Genomic DNA, 22335 nt, shown 5'->3' with positions numbered 1-22335 from the left:
GGAATATCTTTGAGTTGCTTCTCCACATTTCTATATAAAATTTCTTTTCTTTTTTCTGCCTCCTCCTTCCCATCGCTGTGTGTCTCCAAAGTATCTCTCCAGGGTGGACATCTCTCTCTGTCTCATTTGATCCTTCTGTATTTGTTCATTTTCTAATCCCTGAAGCTGTTACTCAGAGACCTGTTGCCTTTGTTTCCAGGATCTTTACTCTTCCTTTTTACTTGCTTTCCCCTCTCTTTTTAAACATACTTAAGAGTCTGCTATCAAACTAGACAAAGTGCTTGGTAGATCTGGGACTAGGATGAGGTGAGTGAAGCACTAGGGTGCAGAATTTAAGGTGCTCACTTACCTGACTCCAGACCCAACCCAGCTTGTAATGGCTCCTTTTTATGGCCCTACTTCATTTTATTTTATTTATTTTTTTTGGGGGGGGGTCTTCAAACTGTATTTTTCCCACATTATTTTATTGGTGCATTGTAGTTAGTACAGAGTGGTGGGATTTGTTGTTATACATATTTGTAGATGCACACAATATGACTATAATTTGGCCAATATCACTCCCCAGCACTTTCCCACTTCTCCTCCTCCCACTGGTCCTTTTCCTCTGCTGATCTCCCTTTGATTTTCATGAGATCACCTCCCCCCACCCTTTTTCATTTTCCTCTTTAGCTTTATATGAGAGAACATATGACCCTTGACCTTCTGAGTTTGACTTTTTTCACTTAACATAATTATAAGTTCCATCCATTTTCTTGCAAATGACATTCTTACTTGCTTCTTTATGACTGAATAAAACCATACACACACACACACACTACATTTTCTTCATTCATCCATTGATGACACGTAGGTGGGTTCCATAATTTGGCTATTGTGAATTGTGCTGCTATAAACATGGGTATGCATGTATCACTACAGTTTGCTGAGTTTAATTCTTAGGATAGATATTGAGGAGTGGTACAGCTGGGTCATATGGTGGTTCCATTCCTAGTCTTTTGAGGAAATTCCATAGTGATTTTCATTGTGATTGTAATAATTTATACTCCCACCAACAATAGAAAAGTGTTGTTTTTTTTCTCCACATCCTGTTCAGCATTTATTATTATTTGTATTCCTGATGACTGTCATTCTGACTGGTGGGATTTGAAATCTCAGTGTAGTTTTTAAAAATTAATTAATTTTAATTAAGTGTATATGACAGCAGAGTGCATTTTGATTCATTGTACACAATTGCAACACAATTTTTCATTTCTCTGGTTGTACACAATGTAGCGTCACACCATATATGTAGTCATACACGTACCTAAGGTAATGATGTCCATCTCATTCCACCATCTTTCCTGCCCCCGTGCATGCTCCTAACCCTCCCCTTTGCCCAAAGTTCCACCATTTTTTCCGTGCCCCTATGTGGATCACCAAGCACTTATCAGAGAGAACATTTGGCCTTTGTTTTTTGGGGATTGGCTTACTTCGCTTAGCATGATATTCTCCAACTCCATCCATTTACCTGCAAATGCCATTATTTTATTCTCTCTTAATACGGAGTGATATCCCATTGTGTATATATACCACAGTTTCTTTATTCATTTATCTATTGAAGGTTGCTTCCACAGCTTAGCTATTGTGAATTGAGCTGCTATGAACATTGATGTGGCTACATTACTATGATTTGCATTTGTCTAATTACTAATGATGTTGAACATTTTTTTCATAATTTCTTGGTCATTTTTATTTTTTTCTTTTGAGAAGTATCTGTTAATTCATTTGCCCATTTAGTAATTGGTGGTTTGTTTTTTTTTCTTTTTCTTTTCTTTCTTTTTTTTTTTTTTAAAGATTGAAAGTTGTTATGTTTTTCTTCTCACCTCCCCCACACCCCTGAAATGGGGATTGAACCCAGGGGCAGGGACTTCATCATTGATCTACATTCCCAGTTCATTTTATATTTTTTCCCCACAATTTTTATTGGTGGCATTATAGTGGTATATATTAGTAGAATTTGTTGTTACATATTTGTACATGCAATATGACAATATAATTTGGCCAATATCACTCCCAAGCATTTTCCTCTTCCCTGTTTCTCATTCCTTCCTACTTTATTTTAAATACCCTCAAAGCCAGTCCTTTATTATGTTTTTTAAACTGCTGAAACTACTCAAGTACAAACTATAACTTTTTTTTAGTACTGAGGATTGAACTCGGGGGTGCTTAACCATTGAGCCATATCCCCAGCCTTTTTTACATTTTATTTAAAGACCGGGTCTTATGAGTTGCTTAGGGCCTCACTAAGTTGCTGAAGCTGGCTTTGAACTCCTCCTGCCTTAGCCTCTCAAGCTGCTGGGATTACAGGCATGTGTCAGTGCTCCTGGCTACAAAGTTCCTTTTTGGAGAGGGGAGGTACTGGAGATTGAACTCAGGGGCACTCAACCACTGAGCCATATACCCAGCCCAATTTGTGTTTTTTTAGAGACAGGGTCTCACTGAGTTATTTAGTCCCTCGCCATTGCTAAGGCTGGCTTTGAACTTGCAGTCCTCCTGTTTTTGCCTCTGGAGCCACTGGGATTACAGGCATGTATCACTGCACACCTGACTGGAGCTACAAAGTTCTTATTGATTAATCCATTGCTCTATTTCTTCCCCTTTCCCCTAACCAGGTCAACAACTTTCTTAGCTTTGGTCAACAACTTTCTTAGCTTTACTATTTCCCATGTAAAAAACGGGGACTATATCTGCCTCATAATTGTGATGATTGATGTTAAAAAAAAAAGTTAGAAGTCATGGCTTGTTAACAGCAGCTACATTAGAGTACATACTGTGTACTAGGTATTATTTTAGCTGTTGCTTTTGCTTGCTTTGCCTTTCAGAGGCGGTCAAAAAATATAACTAAGAGCAGTTAGGTTTATTGTTGTATCACTAACTTTTTCTTTGGACCTAGCAGCAAGAGATTTTAACTTGTCAATGTGTTTTTCCATAAAAATAGAACAATTATAAGTCTGTGCTTTTTTTTTACCTATTTATTTTAAGACTGTGTCTCAAATTGTTGCCCAGGCTGTCTTGAACTTCTAGGCTCAAATGATTCTTCTGTGTTGGCCTCCCAGTTAGCTGGGATTACAGGCATATGCCACCTCTCTGGCTCTCTGTGCTATGTTTAAATACTTGTACTGTCGTGTGAAGAGTTCATGGTAGGGGCTGGCGATGTGGCTCAAGCGGTAACGTGCTCACCTGGCATGCATGTGGTGCTGGGTTCGATCCTCAGCACCACATACAAATAAAAGATGTTGTGTCTGCTGAAAACTAAAAAAAAAAATAAATAAATATTAAAAAAAAAGTTCATGGTAATTACTGTATTGCTGATTTTATTTTTTACTTAGGAAAAATGGAGTTAACTTGAAATGGAAAGATAGTTCTCCTTAAATTTTGTACTTCTTTTCCCTTATAAAATGAAGTATATATGTCCAATGCCAATTTAAACTTATTTTTAACCTTAACCCCTTGAAATTTCATGTTGTTTCTTTTAAAAACAGAGCACACTTACTAATAGTGCATTTCAGTTTGAATTCCCTATGCCCCCCACCTGGTTCTATCTTGCAGATTGGTTTACTTTACTTTTTGAGACAGGGTCTTACTAAGTTGCTTAGGGCCTTGCTGATTTGCTGAGGGTAGAACTTGGCGATTCTCCTGCCTCAGTTGCTGGGATTGCAGGTGTGTGCAGTCACACCCTGAATTCCTTATTCCCTTGAAAATAAATAATAAAATTTTTAAGCCTATTTTGTGCTGTTTGGGACATTTTGTTGAGTAGAGGGAAAATGGTATCTTTTTGACATTATAGTTAGTGATTTTACAACCTTTGATAATATGGGATTTGGGGGAGAATTTATTTATTTATTAAAATTTTTATTTTTAGTTTTTGATAGAACTTTATATTTTTTATTTATATATGGTGCTGAGGATCAAACCCAGTGTCTCACACATGCTAGGTAAATGTGCTGCCGCTGAGCCCTAGCCCCTAGAATTTATTTTCAAAGTTTTGTTATGTCTTTTTGTATGCCTCTATAGAGCACATGTGTTTAGGTATTCATTTGGATAACTTTTCACTATAGCTTCACCTCCATCCATTTCATCTGATATACCATTCTTGTTTATTCATTTACTCTCTAGACATTTTTAAGTTTCTACTATTGTCGGCCTTAGTCCTGGATGCTAAGGACTAAGGATGCTAAGGACATGTGCCTTAGAGAACTTTAGACTAGTAATAGAATCACTTATATAAGCAGAAAATAACAGTATAGCAGGATAAGTGCTAAAACAAAGACATGAAAAATATCCAGTAAAAATAGTTTAAAAACTGAACTATTGGAAAATGGAATCCACTGTTTTCATGTATGTTGTGGCATGAAATCAAATTTTTGGACTTTCAGCCTGGCCTTCCCAGTGGAGTAAAAGTAATATACGTCTAGCTCTGTTCTTTTCCTAATAGTTTAGTGAAAAGAGCCTGAATTTTTAGAAACCCATAGATTTGGGTTTGACTTTCATCTGCTACTTAGGTTATGTGGCCATAGTAAGTTATTTAAACTTTCTGAACTGGTCTTCTCGTATATAAAGCAGAAAGGATGACACCTGTGGAGTTGTAAAAAGAAAAAAAAAATGGCAGCCCATATGAAAATATCAAACTTAGGATCTGGTATATAAGGGACCAAAAAAGGTATAGTTTAAGTCCTATACATTCCAGAGTTACTACAGAATGTAATACTTGATAATGTTACTGATATTCTTCCTACATCTAGTGTTTGAGGTGGACTGTTTGTTTCAAATATACTTATAATTTTCCCCCCACAAAACCAGAAATGTTCTTGAAGGCACGTTATCACCTTTGCTATCTATATAGCGCACTCTCCTGGAGACTCAGCGTTTGATGAATACCTGACAATTTCATCATTAACAGTGGATGTGTACCTGGTGTATACTTTATCTTACATGTTTCTTAATCCTGGGGGGAAGTCAATGAATCTGTGAACATTAATTTTAAATTTATTTGGTTATTTAAGTGATTAACTTTTAAGTTTAAAATCATTAGAATTGTCAATGATTTGTCCTTTAAGCAAATCATAAGGAAGGGAGGGGTTATAGTAATATATTGTTAATATTATAGATTATTTTATTGGATACTAACATTTTATATTTTATTTTTTCTCTAAGCAAATGGTTATGAGCCTTAGAGTTTCTGAACTACAAGTACTGTTGGGCTACGCTGGGAGAAACAAGCACGGACGCAAACACGAACTTCTCACAAAAGCCCTGCATTTGCTAAAGGCTGGCTGTAGTCCTGCTGTACAAATGAAAATTAAAGAACTCTATAGGCGGCGGTTCCCCCAGAAAATCATGACGCCTGCGGACTTGTCCATCCCTAATGTACATTCAAGTCCTATGCCAGCAACTTTGTCTCCATCCACCATTCCACAGCTCACTTATGATGGTCACCCGGCATCATCACCGTTACTCCCTGTTTCTCTCCTGGGACCTAAACATGAACTGGAACTCCCACATCTTACATCAGCTCTTCATCCAGTCCATCCGGATATAAAACTTCAAAAACTACCATTTTATGACTTATTGGATGAACTGATAAAACCCACCAGTCTAGGTAAGATTATTATAAAAGAGTACTTGGTTTCTTTTGCAGGATAAATTTTTCATTTGAGACTTTTAATTAGACTCAGTTTATTATTCATAATGAAAAATTTTTTTGATATTGGGAATTAAACCTGGCGTGGTGTAGTACTGAGATATATCCCTATCCCTTTTTAGTTTTTGAGACAAGGTCTTGCTAAATTGTGTAGGCTGGCCTTGAATTTGTGGTCCTGCCTCAGCCTCTGGAGTTGCTGGGATGATAGGCTTATGCCACCACATCAAGCAAGAATATGGACTTCAGAGTAATATTTGATGTTGTTGGTTAATATTTTATAATAATCCTTATAAATTAAAAAAATTAAAGCCAAATAAATCACTACCGGTCTCTGAATCCAGTTCTTAATTTTCAGTAAAGACTAACTAATTTTGATTACTTGAATGTGTGAATGATTTTAAGTATCATAAAAGGAGACTTGATCTTTGATGTATAGCATTTAAATTCAGCTGATTTTTTTTTTTCCAAATGGATATGTGTGCTTTATAGGCACACACATGATCATGATTATATAATATGAATACTTGAAATTTTATTTACTGTGTTCTTTCACTGTTTTATTAGTTTGTCTAACATGTAGAATTAAATGTATTAATCAGCTTGTAATTTTAAGTGCTATAATGTCATTTAATGTAGAATAAAACTGACCCCTGTGACCTTTAACATCCTTGGTGTAACATTTAAAATATTAGACTTTGGGCTGGGGATGTGGCTCAAGCGATAGCGCCCTTGCCTGGTGTGCGTGCGGCCCAGGTTCGATCCTCAGCACCACATACAAACAAAGATGTTGTGTCCGCCGATAACTAAAAAATAAATATTAAAAAAAAATAATAAAATATTAGACTTCTAGGGGCTGGGGCTGTAGCTCAGTGGTAAAATGCTTGCCTTGTATGTGTGAGGCACTGGGTTCGATCCTCAGCACCACATAAAAATAAAGAAAGATACTGTATGTTCATCTACAATTAAATAAGTATTTAAAAAATAGTAGACTCTAGATGCTGGTACATTATAAATCAGTGGTGGGCAAAACTATGGCTGGCAAGTTTATCCTAGCATGTGTGGGTTTGGCCAAGAATTTTTTTAACAATATTTGTAGAGTTGTAAAAACAAAACACGAATCAAAGAATATGTAACAGAGACCATGTGTGCCTGCAAAGTCTAAAATATTAACTATCTGGGTGCTTAACTATTGAGCCACATCTCTGGCCCTTTTATATATTTTATTTAGAGACAAGGTCTTGCTAAATTGTTTAAGGCCTCACTAAGTTGCTGAAGCTGGCTTTGAACTTACAGTTCTCTTGCCTTGGCCTCCTGAGCCAACTCTCTGGCTCTTAATAGAAAAAATTTGTTGATTCCTGTCATAAATCATTAAGCATTTCAGTTTTGGGGATTGGTGAGTGTTGAATATTTTTTAAGAACATTTACTGAAATCCATCTTTGAACTGGAAAGTGGTGGTTTTTACTTATATTTCATAGAATTTACTGGAGTCAAGATGACAGGAGTAATTTTCAAATAACATGAATTTTATTCATATTTTATTTAACTGGCCATAACAAAAGAGAATATTTGTTGAGAACCTACCTGATGCTTATAAGATTTACATAAGTTCATTGTGAAAAATAAAAATTATCTCCAGGCACAGTGGCATGCCTCTTATCCCAGATACTCAGGAGGCTGAAGTAGGAAAATTGTAAGTTCAAGGCCAGGCTCAACCACTTAGTAAGAGACCTGTCTCAAAATAAAAAATATAAAGGGCTGCTGATATAACTTAGTGGTAGTGCATCCCTGGTTTCAATCCCCAGTGTACCCCCAGTTGCTAAATCCCCTTCCTTGTTAGCAATTTAGTGTGTATACCCATACAAATAAAAGCAATTTTTTTCTTCTTGCTTGCCCTCCCTGCTTTTCCTCTCTTCCTGATTGAATCCAAGGATAATTTACTACTGACCTATATTGCCAGTCCTTTTTTCATTTTTTATGTTGAGACAGGGTCACACTCAGTTGCTAAGGGTCTCACTATATTGCTGAAGCTGACCTTAAATTTGTAATTCTTCTGCCTCATGTTCCCAACTTGCTGGGATTACACGTATGTACCGCTGTGCCTGGCTGGTAACAGAAGGAATCATGTACCTAGTATTGTGTGATTTGCCTTGTATTTTTTCCCCTCATTAGTATAAATATCTTTTCTTGTTTGATCTCTTATTTTAAATTAAAGCCATACCTACATCTATATAAAGTCTGTATTGTGTGTACATATGTATGTGTGTGTGTGTGTGTGTGTATGTATATATATATATATATATATAGTCTAGCTCATTTCTTATTAAAGACTGTATACTATTCCATTATTTGTTATTAATGACAAAATTTTCTAGTTTTTCACTATTAAAAACGTGCTACAATTAATGTCATCTGAATTTGGAAAAGAAAACATATTGGTGACTTTTATTTTATTTGATTCCCAGCTTCCAAATTTTCCTATGGTCTTAATAGTTAATGTATTATGTTTTCATTTTCACTGATAAATTTCAAGTGTCAGTGTGATTAGATAATGTTTAATATATATATGAATTTTGTTACGGAGAGTATAAATGCAAACTGGATACACATGATTACGCTGAGTAATATTTAATTTTTTGGGGATTGGTACTAGAAATTGAACCCAAGGCCTTGAACATGCTAGGCATGCACTGTATCCCTGGGTTACACCCCCAGCTTGAAATTTTTTTAATTAAAGTTATTTTAGTCTTTATAATTCTGAGACAGGATCTCACTAAGTTGCTCAGGATAACCTCTCAAATTTGTGAATATCCTGCCTCAGCCTTGCAAGTAAGCTGGGATTATAAGTGTGTATCACTGTTACTGACTTTCTTAGGAATTTTTAAAAATGCATAATATTGATAGGTAAACATCTGATTTCCCCTACCCCCTCAAGGAGATCTTACATACATTATGTTATTCAGGATGGAGGTGTAGTTTGGTGGTAAAGTGCATGCTTAGCATATGCAGGACTCTGGGTTTGATCCTCCGAATGCAACCCCTCCTCCCCCCCCCCAAAAAAAAAAGAAAAAGAAAGAAGTTATGTGTTAAAATTACAAACAGTGTATGATGCCTTTCTATATTATTTTCCCTTATTAACTCTTTAAAGGATGGACAGTAAATTTTAAATGATTTTTCCATCTTTATTCTTTATCTGTAAACTTCATAAGAACACTTAAATGGGTTTTTTTGGGTGATGATTTAAGAAACAACATCATAAAATTTTGTCCATTCCTGATGAACACCAGTGTATAAGTCCTCACATTTTTAAAATATGCTAGATTGATTGAAGTATTAAGATATTTCCCATGAAATTTATTTAATTAGATTTTTCTTGTATAGTCAGTCCTCATTATTTGTAGATTCTGAATTATAAATTTGCCTGCTTGCTGAAATTAATTTGTGAGTCAAAAATTAATAATTAAATAGATCACTGTCATTCATGGATGTTTGCAGAATGGTGAAAAATTTGAGTTGCCTGATAAGTAAGGTGGCACTCTGCCTTTTTAGATTTAATCCTTGTACTATAAACAACTGTCCTCTTTGTTTTCTATCTAGTACTACTTTGGGGGCGGGGGCATTTTTGTGCTTTTTTTTTCTTTTTTGGTGATTTTGCTGTTTACAGTGGCCCCTAAGTGTGGTGATGAAATGTTATCTAGCATTCTGAGCCCAAGACGGCTATGATGTACCTTATACAGAATATACAGGTAACATTTGCTCAGGCATGAGTTAATGGTAATTTGATCATGAATTCAATGTTAATGAATAATAGTATTTATTAAATAAAGTGTCTAAACTGAAACATACATTAAACAAGGTTACGTATTCATCCTTAAGTGAAAACTGTTATGACCAGAGGCTCACAGGAACCTAATCCTGTGTTTCCCCTAGGAACAGTGTTCAGTATTCACTAATTTAATACTTGGATGACTTTTTATAAAACACAGTTGCTGCATATAACAATGATTCAGTACAGGTAAAGTACAATTTGATTTGAAAACCAATTTTCACGAATAACTCCATTGTTTGGATATATATTCACACAAAAATTACAAAATAGGTGACATAGAATTGCTTGGTGGTATGTAAATAAAGTTAGTTTCTCCTTATCATAAAACTAAAATAAAAGCAAACTTTTTTTAAAATAAGTTTTTAAAATTTTATTTATTTATTTTTATGTGGTGCTGAGGATCAAACCCAGTGCCTCATGCATGCGACGCAAGTGCTCTACCACTGAGCTACAACCCCAGCCTCAAAAGCAAACATTTTGATTACTCATAGAAAGATTTCACTAAAAAATAATTTGTGGAACTTTATTGACTCAGTGAATATTTGTTGCAGGGGAATGCTTGGTAAATCTGAAAAATAACTATTGAAAAAAGATTCTGAGTAATCTGAAGAATTTAGAATGATTATATTTAAAGTTCTGTTTTTATAGATTCCTTCATGTTATTAAAAAGATTTCTGAGCTGAGCATAGTGGTTCAGAGTGTAATCCCAGCTACTCTGGAAGCTGAGGCAGGGTAATCACACATTTGAGACCAGTCTGGACAACGTAGTGGGACCCTGTCTCAAAGTAAAAAGAATTGTAGCTCAGTGATACAGTTCCCCTGGCTTATTCCCAGTGATGGGGTCGGGGTGCGGGGGAGAAATCTTACTTTTGGTCTATAGCTGGTTTGCTGATCACAACTAGTTCTTGAGTCCAGAACGTGAATGGGTAAATTTAATTTCTCATCTTTTCCCTTCCGTTGTTGGCTATAGCACTAGATTTAAACACATTTTAAGGTGTTCACGTGTAAATTGAATGTTTTATGTATGGTTTGTGTTTTGAACTAAACCTAAAACAAAAGTTCTGATAGCCCCCATTTGAATAATTTTTAATGCTTTATTGGAATCATTTTGTTGTTATTTCTTCTGTCTCTATCTCCCCAGATTAGGGATTGATCCCAGGACCTTCACATCTACTAAGCATACAGTACCAGTGAGCTGTAAACCTCCAGCATTATTTTTTGTTTAAAACTGAATAATTTTAACATCTTTAGTTTGTAAACATGTGAAAGTATTGTTCCCATTGTTCATAGTTAACTAGAATTGAAAAATGAAATAAAGGTAAATTAAATGATTGCTTTAGTATATACTTTTGCTTATCAGTATCAAAAACTTATTCTGAGGTCTCATTCCAGCGCTTTTTTTTTTTTTAAACTCCTTTTCCATTAAATCTTTTAAGATTTCCTCCCTTTACTCTGTCTATTCCTTCCCTACCCACAATTAGCTTTTATTTCCTACCCGTTCTCTTATCTTTTATTAGGTGTTTTTGTTGTTCCTCAAAATAAGGCCTCTTCAGTATGTATCTGCATATTTCCCTAACTAGATAGGAACATGTTATGTGGCAGTGGCTCACTAAACATTTATTAGCTCTACAAATCATTTTAATATAACAAGTGAGAAATCTTCTATTTCAGTTAATTCAGTGTCATTTTAGCCATTTTGCCATATAAACACAGCTAAGGTATACCATACTTTCCCATCATAAACAGTGACAGTAATAAGGATTGGAAATAGGGAAAAAAGATATCCTTCCTCCTATTGCCACACCCTCATTTTAATCTTTGTGGTTAATTGATGCCTTTGAAATTTAATGTATTTAAAATTTTCACCTGATTACAAAAATAATCATGTTTAATGTAGAACCCATATAAATTACTTGCTTACTTTGGATGAAAATTTTGTAAATATATCTTGCATGTTCCAATTAGTTGTCTGTTTGTGTCTGTGTATTTCTGCTTTTGTTTTGCTGGAGAGAACCTCAAGTACTAGCTGACTTAATAGGAGCCAAGACACACATATTATTAATCCATGTAAATAATGGGACACTAAAATTGTTAAATCTTCATAGTATATTGAATACCATGTGTTAGAGGGTACCTTGTTTGAAATGTTTTCTTTGCATTGCATGCCGCTGTTGGTGTTGATGAGCTATGGAATTTATATAATTATGAAAGCCAAAAGGAAAACTTTGATTTAAAAGTACCTTATTATATCCATTCAGAGACAAGATGATTACTTGATGTTTTCCCTCAATTCTTTAATGTTGTTGTTACATACCTAGATATAATTCTCAGTAGTTTATAATATTATTGTTTAAATTGGTCCATGATAGAGCATAGCAAAGACAAAATATTTTTCATGGTTACTGGGAGAATAAGTTTGTAGTATTTGATTTAGACTTGAATAAACCAATTAATGATTACTTAGTTTTGTATTTGTTACTAATTTAGCTATTTATGTCTTTCTTGGCTCAGGTAAATTTTCATGTAGAAAATACATTTTTAACATGATTTTAAATTTTTTAGTAGTTCAAATTATTTCAGAGACTAAGATGTAGAGGACAGCTTCACATTAATTTGGAGCTGTCATAAAAGTTTGGCTCGTCTTATTTGCTTTACATCAAATTTAAAACAATGTTTCTCAAAGGATGTCTTCTCTTTTGGTGTTTAAAAGATTTTGAACTATTAATCATGTGTTTTTATGGATTAGACATTTGTTGATTGGTATGAGACAAAATTGTTGACTTTGAGTGTTATTTCCACTGTTCTAATTCAGCATTCTTATAGATGGTTACTGAAGGACATTATATCTACTTGCTAGGATCTGTATGTTTCTGTCTCCTCAAAACTCAAATGTTTGAAACTAATCCCCAATGCAGTAGTATTCAGAGATGGACTTTTAGGAGGTGATTCATGAGGCAGAGCCCTCATGAATTTAATTAATACTCTTGAGGCCCATTGGAGGGTTTTTGCCTCTTCCATGTGAAGACATGATGAGAAGGTGCTCTCTATGAGAAATAGGCCTTTACCAGACACCAGATCTGGTGTTGTCATGATCTTGGTCTTCCCACCCTCCAGAGCTATAAGCCATAAACTTCTCGTTTATAAATTATCGAATCTGAGGTGTCTTGTTATAGCAGTCTAACTGAACATCTTTTTTCTGGTGGTATTGGGAATTGAACCCAGGACCTTGTGCATGTGAGGCAAGCACTCCACCAACTGAGCTATATACCCAGTCCTTGTTATAGCAGTCTAAATGGACTGAGGCACCCCTGTTAGCCAATCCAACTAGTACCAGTAGTTAATTGTTTTTACTTTTTGGTATCTGGGATTGAACCCAGGGGCACTTAACCATTGAGCCACATCTTTAGCCCCCCCCGCCTTTTGTATTTTATTTAGGTACAGGGTCTTGCTAGGTTGATTAGGGCCTCACTAAGTTGCTAAGGCTGGGCTTGAAATCTTCCTAGCTTAGCCTCCCTTGCTACTGGGATTACAGGTGTATATCACTGCACCCAGCTCTCAGTAATTAATTGATAAAGGTGATGAACAGTAAAAATGGTACATAATAAACAGTTATCTCATGCTTTACTGACTGAGCTAGCAGAGCACTTTAAACATTTTACTTTAATGTAAACCACTTGCCAATCTTTTGATGTAGGCCAAGGCCTTAACTTTGAGACTTATGATTTCCCAGTTTGAGATTCCTCATGGGTAGGAAGAGAATTTAAAGACTTTTGTAAAGTAGTTTGAATGCAGAATCTGTTAAAATTGTGGGAAAGTGGTTTTTTTTTTTTTTTTGGAGGGGGGGGGGGGAGGGGGGGGGTGCCAGGGATTGAACTCAGGGACACTTGACCACTGAGCCACATCCTCAGCCCTGTTTTTTGTATTTTATTTATTATTTGTATTTTATTTATTTAATTTTTGTATTTTATTTAGGGTCTGATTGAGTTGCATAGTGTTTTGCTTTTGCTGAGGCAGGCTTTGATCTCAAGATCTCTTGCTTCAGCCGCCAGAACTGCTGGGATTACAGATGTGTTCCCCTGCGCCCAGCAGAAAGTGTTTTATAGTTACCTCACCTAGTTCCATAGCTTTTTTTTTTTTTTTTTAATCAAATTGTCTTTATCAGGTTTTTGCAAAACATTCAACTTCCTTTTCATAAAATAGTAAATCTTTCTTTTTCACTTCTATTTCATTGGTTTCTGTAATGTTTAGTTAACTTTTGTAATTAGGATTCCAAGTGAAACTAGCATAAACAGGTCTGAAAATAAACACCTTTGCTTCTTGATGAGCACACAGTGGTATGAGCAGAAGTATACAGAAGCTTTGGATAGGTGTCTTGGGCCACAAGTCAGCTTACTAGGAAATCAGTCATGATATTTTAAAGAGGAATGGAGAGCATAAGTTAATATTTGGAATGTAAGTTAAGAGAGCATCTACTGAATTTCTTTTTACATCATCCTTAGTTAATTCTGAAATCAGTGAAATTAGAAATTTGTTGTTGTTTCTTACTGGAGAATAGTGATTTCTTTTGTAGGTAGCAACATGGGTCATTATTATGGTTGAGGGTTTCTTAGAAATCTATTTTTATTTCCCTTTTACCTCTTTAAAGAGGTAATCATGGGGGGGATTGAGAGAAGTAGGGAAGTAATCAAAGAGTTTCATGTTTATATTTTTTTCCTTTACTATTATTATTATATTTTGATACTTAATTTCTGGCTTTTTACCAAAAATTGCCATTAAAGAGCTAGAAATCTCTGGCTCAGTAGACTGAGGTAGGTGGATGACAAGTTCAAAGCCAGGCTCAGCAATTTATTGAGACCCTGTTTCAAAATAAAACATCAAAAAAGGGCTGGGGATGTGGTTCAGTGGTTAAACACCCCTAGGTTCAGTCCCTCGTATCCACCCCTATCCCCTGGGGGGGGGGGTGAATTATATGTGAAGATGATCTCCTTTTTCAGTTCTTCTAAAATTCTAAAAGAGGCCTAATATTGTTTGGAAACTATTCGGATGCTACAGACTGAAGAATCTGAAATATTGGGAAACACCCCCACCCTGCCCCACTGTACAGGGAATTGACTGAAGCACATCTCAACACTTTTTAGTTTTTATTTTGAGACAGGGTCTTCCTAAGTTGTTTAGGGCCTTGCCAAATTGCTGAGGCTGATTTGCAATCCTCCAGCCTTAGCCTCTTGAGTCTCAGGGATTACAGGCGCATGCTACTACCACAACCAGCTTGGGAAAAGTTTTAATTGAACACATGGAAATCATTTTTCAGTTTGTATTTAAAAAAGCCAATATTGTGTTTTATCCTTCTGCTTTTTAGGGTTTGGAAGGTGATTTCTATTTACATTTTATTGTTTATGAAATAGTTTTCTTCTTTTAACACCAAGAATACCTTTTCTCTGGGTTATATATGTTTTGAAGTTTCCTGAGCTCTGTTGAAAATAGTTCTCATTTTATGTGGGACAGTGTACTGATACTTCTAGATGATAGCAGCAACCTAGGTGTATTGAATTTCTAATTTCAGTATTTTTAGAAAGCTAGATTATAGCCTTTTTCTTTTTAAATAGACTATTTCTATATAGACATTTACAACAATTTTTGGGAAGATGTATAAATAATTTATTTAATAAATTTCAATTAAAATATGTGTGTATATGTACATGTATATATATATATATATATATATATATATATATATATATATACACACACACACACACACACACACACACACAGGTTGGGTTTTGCCTTTGAAAAAAAAGCTAGCAGATGCTTCAGCGCTCCTAAATAGTTAAAATGATCATCTTGTTTTGTGCAGTGTGGGTAAGGTTTCTTCTATGTCTTAATAACATTGGTTACTGGTGTTTTCTATCAAGGGCTCTTCTGGCATTGGATTATATTTCACAGTATTCTCTCTGTCTCTCCTCTTCTTCTTCTTCTTCTTCTTCTTCTTCTTTTTTTTTTTTTAATAATTTGAGTTTCTTTCTTCCACATGCCTAATAGCCAGTGTCTAGAGATGAGATGATATAAATTCAAGCATGCAGGCTCTGATAAGTATTGGAAAGGTCGTTCAAAGGTTTTATGATTCACTCTATTCTACTTTTAGAAAAGTTGCCTTCTAACAATTCAGCACAAGCTGTGTTCTTCTTTACTTGAATTTTGGAAAATCAAAGGCGCTGATTTTTCTGTAGGCGGGTTTCTTCTCTAGAAAGTTTTATTCCTAATTTGGCAGCACTGGTTTCTGACCTTCAAAACAAAATCTAAGATTTAATTTCTAATGCTTATATTCCTTTGTAGATAATCTGTCTTTATCTGGAGATTTTAATATAATATTTTTTATTAGTGTTTATATGGCTGTCCAGAACCCTAAAAGCTCTAAGGCATCCTGTGTGTTTTTGATCTATGGATAACTGTATACTTGCATGTCAATCTTGGAAACTAAGAATGAGACTCTTTTTGGTTGACAGTAAGAATTAATAAAAGCGCTTCTCTATATAATTACAAATATGAAATAAATTTAAATTGAGATATTGATGAATCAAACATTTAGAATCCTAAGTGATTTGAATTTAACAAATTCTACTTACTAGAGTAGAATGTAAAGATTAAATATCTAGAATATAGTGTTTGAAATGCAGCATTACAGTATTTGTCAAAGGGTTCTGCAGACTCCTTTGGCCCAGTGTCCTGAGCACAGATTGGGTTGTTGAAAGAGTTGCAGAGGGGGCTGGGGATGTGGCTCAAGCTGTAGCACACTTGTCTGGCATGCGTGCGACACTGGGTTCGATCCTCAGCATCACATAAAAATAAAGATGTTGTGTCTGCCGAAAACTAAAAAATAAATATTAAAAAATTCTCTCTCTCTTAAAAAAATAAATAAATAAACGAAGAATTGCAGAGCAGGCAAAGGAGGATTTTGTTGTGGTAATCACAGTTCAGATAGGATGGTACAACAAAAGGGAGAGCCTAATTTTGGTAATATGTTTCCTTTATGTTGTGTATGTGTGCACGCGCGTGCACGCACACTCACCACATCCCTAGTCCTTTTTATTATTATTATTATTTTTTAATTTTGAGACAGGTCTCATTAAATTCCTTGGCTTTGAACTTTCTATCCTGTCTCAGTCTCCTAAGCTGTTGGGATTACAGGCATGTGACACTATGCCTGGTCCCTTCATGTCTTTTTCAAAGGCATTTTATTTATAAATTCTGAGTGATTGGAGGGTAATTTTAAGCCATTCCCTTTCTTCAGCCATACTTTCAGTTTTCACAGTGCTTGCATGTGACCCTGTCGTTTGGGCAGAGATTAGTCATTTCTAATTGTTCAGCATTAGTCCTAGCTAACTTATTTATTTACTTATGGTACCAGGGATTGAACCCAGGAGCACTTAACCACTGAGGCCCATCTCTAGTCCTTTTTTATATTATATTTAGAAACAGGGTCTCACTGAATTGCTTAATGCCTCACTTAAATTGCTGAGGCTGGCTTTGAACTTGCCGTCCTCCTACCTCAGACTCCCGAGCTGTTGGGATTACAGGCATGTGCCACCACGTCCTTCTGGCTAAATTTGTTAAAACTGGAATGTAAATAAGCTTTAGATGTGCCAAAGAAACTGGATATGTTGAATGCAGTATTAGAATTTAACCACTTTAGGCTTTTAAAAAAGACTGAATTGATAAAACAAAACACATTTATTATCCCTATGCATCCTTTCAGGATAGTCTGCAATTTACAGAATTCTATTTTAATGTTTATTTCATAGATGTATGTATTTCCAAGAAAAGAAAGATGTATGTATTTCAAAGATATATAAATACAATTTTTTTTTCTCAGTACTGGGTATTGAATCTAGGGACTCCTTATCCACTTGACTGCTGAGTAACATCTGTATAACTTTTTAAATTTTATTTTGAGACAAGGTCTAGAAAAGTTGCCCAGGTTGGCCTCAAACTTGTGATCTCCCTACATTAGCCTCCTAAGTAGTTGGAACTACATACTGTGCCTCTGTACCCTGCTTCAATTAATCTTTTTTTTTTTTTTTTTTGAACTGGGGATTGAACCCAGTGGTGCTTTACCATTGAGTTTTATCTCCAGCCTTTTTTATTTTTTGAGACAGGGCCTCACTAAGTTGCTGAAGCTTTTGAGATTGTAATCCTCCTCCTTCAGCCTCCTGAGTCAGACTTACAGACTTGCCCCACAACGTCCAACACCATGAGGTCTTTAATACTGTATGTGAGTTGGAGAAACAGAATTCAGTCCTAAAAATTATTGGGCACTTAATTCTGCCAAGGACTAAGCTGGGTGCTTTATTCTCATTTAAGCCTCAGAATAAATTATTTTGTGAGTTTTGTGAAAGAAATAGCTGAGACCCAAAGAAAGCTTAAGTGAGGGGTCACAATTCAAATGCATATTTGTTTAATTTCAAAGCTAGTGTATATCCTAATATCAACCTTAAGTATTAAAAGTAAATAAAAATATTTAGAAATTGTTCTTTAGAATAATTAGTAATTTTGTAACATCCTTACTCTTTTTTTTATTGGTTGTTCAAAACATTACAAAGCTCTTGACATATCATATTTCATACATTTGATTCAAGTGGGTTATGAACTCCCATTTTTACCCCATATACAGATTGCAGAATCACATCCATTACACATCCACGTTTTTACATCCTTACTCTTATTTAGAAAAATCCCCCTGAATTTTTTTTTTTTTTTTTTTTTTTTTGATAGAAGTCACTGAGAAGCTGGATGTAGTGGTGCACAACTGTAATCCCCACAACTAGGGAGTCTGAAGCAGTAGGATTGGGATTGCAAGTTTGAGACCAGCCTTGTCAATTTAGCGAGACCCTCCCTTGAAATAAAGAATACAAAGGGCTTGGGATATAACTCAATGGTAAAGTGTTGCTGGGTTTAATCCCTATACCCCCCCCCCCCAAAATAAAAAAAATCACTGGAAAAATTGGGGTCAGTATGAGGTATGTTGAGCTACTGAATGTATTGTAAAAGATCTATGGTTTTAATTTTACATGATAATTTCTTTTGGGGGGGGGGGGTACTGGGGTTTGAACCAAAAGGCTCTTAACCACTGACCCACAGCCCCAGCCCTTTTTCATATTTTATTTAGAGACCTTGAGTTGGTTGGGGCCTCACTAACTTTGAACTCAGGATGCACCTGCCTCAGCCTCCCAAGCCTCAGGTATTAAAGGCATACGCCACCATGCTTGGCTTTACATGATAATTTTAACCAGTATATACTATAAAGGAAATGTTTATACTGGGGGTTGAACCTGGGGAGCTCTATCACTGAGCTACATCCCCAGCCCCCCGCCCTTTTTGTAGTTGTAGATACACAGAATGTTTTTATTTTATTTGTTATGTGGTGCTAAGGATTGAACCCAGTGTCTCACTCATGCTAAGCAAGCACTCTGCCACTGAACTACAACCCCGCCCCCAACCTATCTCTTTTTATTTTGAGACAAGTCTTTCTAAATTGTGGAGGCTAGCCTCAGATTTTCACTCCTTCCCATCCTCCCAAATAGCTGGGATTACACATGTGGACTACCACACATGGCTCATGTTTTGATTTGGGGCGGGAGTACCAGGGATTGAACTCAGAGGCACTTAACCACTGAGCCACATTCCCAACCCTGTTTTGTATTTTATTTAGAGAAATGGTCTCCCTGAATTGCTTAGCACCTTGCTAAGGTGCTATGTTGCTGAGGCTGGCTTTGAACTCAGGATCTTCCTGTCTCAGCCTTCGGAGCCGCTAGGATTATAGGCTTGTGCCACATTTTGCTTTTTATGTAAATACATTCAGGGAAGGGAGAATCTTGTTTACCTCTTATTCCCAAGAGATTTGTGACTCTTAAAGTATTTAATTATTGAACTATTTTTATTTAAAAAATTCATTCAAACTGGGTGCAGTGGTACACCTCTGTAATTCTAGTGCCTTGAGAAACTGAGGCAGAAAAATCACAAGTTCCAGGCCAGTCCCAGCAACTTTGGGAGAACCTCAGCAACTATAAGGGAGACCTTGTCTCAAAACAAAGAATAAAAAGGAGTAGGATAAAGCACTCCTGGGTTCAGTCCCCAGTATAAAAAAAAAAAAAAAATTTATTCAGCTGACATTTACTGATGCATTCTTGTGCCAAGTACCATTCTAGAAATAAGTTCATGTATAAGTTCATTTTAGGACAAAGTAAACTGAAAGGAATTGTGATGAAAATTAAGGGAGGGGATTGTATTTATTGGGCAACATGAATTTAACATTTTTGTCCTGTGGAGTTGTTACTGAAAGGTTAGTCCTTGTCCCACATGTCAATCCAATAAGAAGGACACAGTTTTAAGAAAAAGAAGTTTTCTAGCAAAGGAGAAACACTGGGCACTCCTGTCCCAGGGGCGGTGATTCTGCCCAACAGTGGGAACAGGATTTTTAAAGAGGTGACTCAAAGGCTTCTGTGAGTATGTGCCTAGGATGGGGAAGAAAAGTAATCTTGTTTCCCCTGAAATTAGAGAGAGTGGGGAGATTAAGGAGGAGCAGGAAGAGAGGAAGAGAAAGAAATATCCATTAAAAGAAAAAAAGTCCCAATGGCAGAGTAGCAAGAGCTATATTCAAAGCATAAGGTAGAGCACCATTACAGAGTAGTTGAATCAGAATCACATGGAGTGCTTGTTAAAATGGAGCTTTTCTACACTCCCAATTTTCTGAATTAAATTTAACATCATAGTGTATTATGTACTGATTCCCATGTAGACCACTTTATTTTATTTTTTGGTACTAGGGATTGAATCCAAGGGCACTTTATCCCAGTCCTGTTTAGTTTTTATTTTGAAACAGGGTTTCCCTAAGTTGCTGAGACTGGCCTTGAATTCAGAATCCTCCTGCCTTCGGTTCCTGAGTTACAAGTATGTATGTTCCAGGCACAGGGCTTCATTAACATGCATGAGAGTGCTTATTAACCCCGATTTAAAAATTTTTATCCACTGATAAAGTGAAAACATCTTGTTTTAATTTGTATACTTTGCCCACTGCTGAAGTTGAACACTTTTATGAATATTAGCCATTTGTAGATGGTGGATTACTATAAGTTCTTTCTTCGTTTTCCTTTTCTGTTTTATACTTTTATATATTAATATACACTATTAACTTATTTTCCAGCCACTAAAATTCACTAAATTTTTCTGTCTTTATGGGTTTGCCTATTCCAAACATTTCATATTATACATGATTATTTGTGACTAGATACTTTCATTTAGCATGTTTTCAAAGTTTGTCCATGATGTGCTATGCCACCAATTCTTTATTACTGTTTTTTTACTATGATTTTTAATGGAATATGTCTTAATTCCTTTAAAAAATGATGGTTTAAAAAACACCAAATTTTATCATCTAAACTGCTTTATAGTTCAGCAGTGTTAAGTCTCTTCACCATATTTTGCAGCAGACTTCTAAAACTTTTTCATCTTGTAAAACTGAAACTATACTCATTAAACAACTCCCCAATTCCCCCTACCCCCATCCCTTGGTAACCACAATTCTGGTTTCTTTCTTTTCTTTCTTTTTTTTTTTTCCTGTGGTACTAGAAATTGAAACAATTGGTGCTCTATCACTGAACTATGTCCCCATCCCTTTTAAAATTTTATCTTGAGAGGGTTCTGGCTCAATTGCCAGGGCTGGACTAGAACTTTAGATCCTACTGCCTTAGACTCCTGAGTATCTGTAATCACTGCATAAACTACAGTTGCTGGCTTTTACTTTCAATTTCTGTAATTTTTAAAAATAACTCATGTAGTTGGAATCATGCAGTGTTTGGTGTGATTGCTTATTTTGCTTAGCATGTTGTAGCATGTGACAGGATGTCTTTCCTTTTTTTTTTTTTTTTTTTTTTAAATATTTATTTCTTTTAGTTATTGGCGGACACAACATCTTTGTTTGTATGTGGTGCTGAGGATCGAACCCGGCCGCACGCACGCCAGGCGAGCGCGCTACTGCTTGAGCCACATCCCCAGCCCCGTGTCTTTCCTTTTTGAGGTTGATTAATATTGTGTGTGAGTGTTTTGCAACAGACCTCCAAAACTCACTCTCACACTCACCCCACTATGTTTATCCATTCATCTGTAGATGGACATTTGAGTTGCTTTCATTCTTAGGTTATTGTGAGTAATGTTGTTATGAACATGGGTGTGCAAATTTTCAAGATCCTCCTTTCTTCTTTTTTGGATATTTACTCAGAAGGGAGATTTTTGGATCAAATGATAGTTATTTTTAATTTTTTGAGGAACTGGCCTCATTTTCCATAGCAGCGGCATCATTTTGCATTCCTCCCAGTATGGTACAAGGGTTCAGAGTTTTCTATATCCTTGCCAATATTTACTATTTATTGGCCATTCTAATGGGTGTAAGGCAGTATTTAATAATTTTGGTTTGCATTTTTCTAGTGAAAAGTGGTGTTCAACGTCCTATGCTCCTTGGCCATTTCTTTCTTTCTTCCTCTTTTTTTTTTTTTTTTTTTTTGGTCTTAAGGAGTCACACAAGTCTAAGCCACATTTATTTGCACATGTATAGAAATGGGCAACAGATTCTCAAGTTCATACAAATTTATAAAACAACAAAGTTAATAATCACTTGGTACACTTATATGCTGTCTTGCTTTGTATATTCGAGTCTAGATGAACTTCATTTTGTAAACTTTCATACAACATGTCCTTAAACAAAAATTCTTGAAAACACATATCGCATGTTTCATTTAGAGCCAACACCAAAAGACCGCAAATTCAAAATCTGAG

At 35.6% G+C, this 22335-nt stretch overlaps 1 protein-coding gene across 3 annotated transcripts in view; it reads left to right on the top strand.

Moving 5' to 3' along the window:
* Nucleotides 1–22335, top strand: part of Pias1 (protein inhibitor of activated STAT 1) — a 130712-nt gene that overhangs the window by 27310 nt on the left and 81067 nt on the right. For all 3 annotated transcript variants that reach the window (XM_046426536.2, XM_058573315.1, XM_058573316.1), the window contains one exon: nt 5194–5638. In XM_046426536.2, the coding sequence (XP_046282492.1) occupies nt 5194–5638 (445 nt within the window). The remainder of the gene's footprint in view (nt 1–5193; nt 5639–22335) is intronic.

The sequence above is a fragment of the Marmota monax genome, unplaced genomic scaffold (assembly GCF_021218885.2).
Source record: "Marmota monax isolate L192 unplaced genomic scaffold, Marmota_monax_Labrador192_F-V1.1 WCK01_AAM20220418_F8-fsc00078, whole genome shotgun sequence".
Classification (NCBI taxonomy): Eukaryota; Metazoa; Chordata; class Mammalia; order Rodentia; family Sciuridae; genus Marmota; species Marmota monax.
This window is presented reverse-complemented; position numbering and strand designations above follow the sequence as displayed.